This window comes from Nicotiana sylvestris, chromosome 4 (genome assembly GCF_000393655.2).
Source record: "Nicotiana sylvestris chromosome 4, ASM39365v2, whole genome shotgun sequence".
Lineage (NCBI taxonomy): Eukaryota > Viridiplantae > Streptophyta > Magnoliopsida > Solanales > Solanaceae > Nicotiana > Nicotiana sylvestris.
Genome location: NC_091060.1, coordinates 21885677 through 21888848, shown reverse-complemented (window position 1 = coordinate 21888848; position 3172 = coordinate 21885677). Strand labels below are relative to the sequence as shown.

The 3172-nt window shown below is 35.2% G+C and overlaps 1 protein-coding gene across 1 annotated transcript; it reads left to right on the top strand.

The window, feature by feature from the left end:
* The first annotated feature begins 1557 nt into the window (after window positions 1-1557).
* LOC104228459 (putative GEM-like protein 8) lies at window positions 1558-3172 on the top strand. Its single transcript, XM_009780925.2, has 4 exons — window positions 1558-1798; window positions 1888-1962; window positions 2402-2676; window positions 2763-3172. The coding sequence occupies exons 1-4, from the start codon at window positions 1639-1641 to the stop codon at window positions 2952-2954; spliced, it is 702 nt and encodes a 233-aa protein (XP_009779227.1). The 5' UTR covers window positions 1558-1638; the 3' UTR covers window positions 2955-3172.

Sequence of the window (3172 nt, the reverse complement as noted above, 5' to 3'; positions counted from 1 at the left end):
TCTAATGTAAATTCTCTACTTTTTGGTATACTTCCGATATACGAGAGTTCTCTCCCTTTTGATTGATACAATTTACCTTATCAAAAAAAGATAACTGCCTTAAAAGAGAAGCCAATATACATAATCCAGAGTTGGCCCTGCGTAGCAGATTGGAATCTTTGAATGACTACCCACTTTCCCTTGCCTAATGTATTAAGCAACACTTTAAAGTTAATGGATGACTCATTCATGTTTCAAAGGGGACAATCAACTAGTTAATTTGTGATTAAATATTGATCACTACTAAACTTTAATAGTGTAATGTCATAAATTCGAATAGTTATCCTGTCAACTTTAATCATATAAGACTAGAAAAACTAGCCTGAGATATTTTTACTATGTACTAAAAAGCCTGTGAAAGAGGTAATTTTGTATACTTTTTAATGTTCAAGAAGGATTGACCTTTGTCTTTCTCTCCTATATTAATATTCTTTACCCTCATAAGGTAGGGGAAAGGTCTACGTACGCACTATCTTCCCCAGACCTGCCTTGTGGGATTTCACTGAGTTTGTTGTTGTTGTTGTTATATCAATATTGGGAGGAAATTTTAAACTAATCGATAAAAAACTTTTTCATAAATACTATACATAAATAGTGACAAGAGGGGTTGCTCTGATGGCAAGCAACCTCCACTTCCAACTAAGAGGTTGTGAGTTCGAATCTCCCCAAGAGCAAGGTGGGAAGTTCTTGAAGGAAAGGATGTCGAGGGTCTATTTGGAAACAGCCTCTCTACCCCAGGGTAGGGGTAAGGTCTGCATACACACTACCTCCCCAGACCCCACTAAGTGGGATTATACTGGGTTATTGTTGTTGTATACATAAATAGTTATGCGATCATCAATGTTATAGTTTGCTTCTCAATAAAGACAGTTCAACCTCCTACTAGCAATTTCAAGTTTAGAGTCATAACATTGTCCCTATATAGAAAATACTTATTCAATCCTTTCCTATATAAAAATTATCAGCTCGGAACCAATAAAACAAAAAGAAAGACATTTTCCGAAACCTTTTCAGCAAGAGAAAGACATGGATTACTAAAATCATGAGATTCAAATTTCAGCAGAAGAAAATATAAGGTGATCTCTTCTTAATTGCCTAAGCTTTGATGGACACAGTTATATAATGCAAGTGCTAGTGGAAGGCCGCGGGTACCTAGTGAAATAGTCAAGATGTGCACAAACTTCCCAGAACACCACCGTTAAAACGGATTGCAAGCAAAGGGAAAAAACAAAGAAAAGAAAGAAGAGGTTGTACGTGTACTGCACTTTGATATTTGACAATTTCAAATATCAAACATCAGAAGGATTATCAAAGACAATGAAACTTTTGAAAATTAGCAGACACTACATGTTCCTGACAAACTTTTCTACTTGGTACAAAAGAAAACTCTAAAAAAGCACATGATCTTCTTTTATGGTTGTTTCTGATGACCCATAGCTGACTCATGGATGCAACAATTAGTTAAAAGATTCATCAACTTCTACCAAACTATATATATATATATATAGTGCTACAAGGATTGTTCTTAAACCTCAACCAAAGACTTATTTCTCACTGACCTTCACAATACAATAATCCTCTTCAAAATCAGAAGTCACAATGAAGAACTTACTCAGTGGACATGTGGTGGGTGGTATTCCCATGAGTTCAGCAGGATGCTCATTAGAAAGACAGCCAAAAAGACTATTGTCCATATCTGCTTTCCAAGACCATATTCGTCCATCTGCAACTTCAAAGAACTTGTCTAAAATAAAGCAAAGTGAGTAATTTCCCTGTTAATTCAGTATTTATAAATAGTACTACTAATGAATGAAGAGATCACTAAGAAGGAATATTTTGAATGTGCAGGAAAATCTGTGATTGGTAAGATGAACAAACTTGGAGAACGGATGGATTGTCTTGCACAAGGCATCCGTGAGCATGGTAAGGCACTTATATTCTGCATAAAAGACTCAAAAAGATTATCGAAACGCTACTAAGACAATGGTTTGTTTAAGCTGGAAAAAAAGTATCTGAAGTAGAAGTTGGAAAAAGTTATTTGGGAGCTAAAATTGTGTCCGGACATGAGTTTTACTTGAAGAAAAGTTTAACTTTTGCGAATGAAAGCCATTATTTCACTTGAAATACTGCTCAAACGAATTTTTCCAATATTTCATCGGTATTTCAAATACTCAAATTCAGTATTTGCATATACTGATGGCCAAACTTCAACTTGCAAATAATGACACCAGTATTTAGATCTGAACAACACAATATATGTGTGAGTCATGATGTACAAAAATTCATGCAAGAAGCACTATTTACATGTATGGTCGAAAAAATTGATTGTGATATCATTAATGTTTCAACTTTAATTGTGCAGTGAGCCTAAGCCCGAAGCTAACAGAAATTGTGAAGGGAAAATTGAGCCTTGGGGCAAAAATTCTTCAAGTAGGAGGGTTGGAGAGAATATTCAAGCAGAAGTTTAGTGCTAGAGATAGTGAAAGGCTATTGAAGGTTTCTCAATGCTATTTATCAACCACAACTGGTCCAATGGCAGGCCTTCTCTTCATCTCTACTGATAAGGTTGCTTTCTGCAGTGAGAGATCAATAAAGCTCTTATCTCCAACTGGAAATTTTCTTAGAATCCATTACAAGGTACCCATCTACATTCTATGCAGTTTACATTAATCTCTAATTTTTCTAGCTATGTGAAGCATGATCTAATAGGTTCAAACTTGCAGGTGTTGATCCCACTAAGTAAGATGAAGAAAGCAAAAGAGAGTGAAAATATGGAAAAGCCATCACAGAAGTATATACAGTTAGTTACAGAGGATGATTTTGAGTTCTGGTTTATGGGATTCCTCAATCATCAAAAGACTCTCAGATATCTGCAGCAGCCAATTTCATCAGGTTCAAGCAAGCTAAGAAGATAATTCTTTTTCCTTTTTTTCATTTTTTTTTCCAATACACCCGTTCATCAATGTAACATGTTGATGCAAAAAAGAATTCAACGATCTGTTAAAACTTGTAACTAGATCCAATGCTCAAAGGAGGTTTTAGGTTTGGTAGGCTTTGAGCCTTGTGAGTTGATTTGAATATATAGACTTGTTGTAAAATTTATGCAAACAGATGGCTCTTCTTTGATGATTAA

Coding starts and splice junctions, on each gene's coding strand:
- LOC104228459 (XM_009780925.2), top strand. CDS start 1,639: ATGAAGAACTTACTCAGTGGACATGTGGTGGGTGGTATTCCCATGAGT. Junction 1,799..1,887: donor CTTGTCTAAAATAAAGCAAA/GTGAGTAATTTC, acceptor TTGAATGTGCAG/GAAAATCTGTGATTGGTAAG. Junction 1,963..2,401: donor ACAAGGCATCCGTGAGCATG/GTAAGGCACTTA, acceptor TTAATTGTGCAG/TGAGCCTAAGCCCGAAGCTA.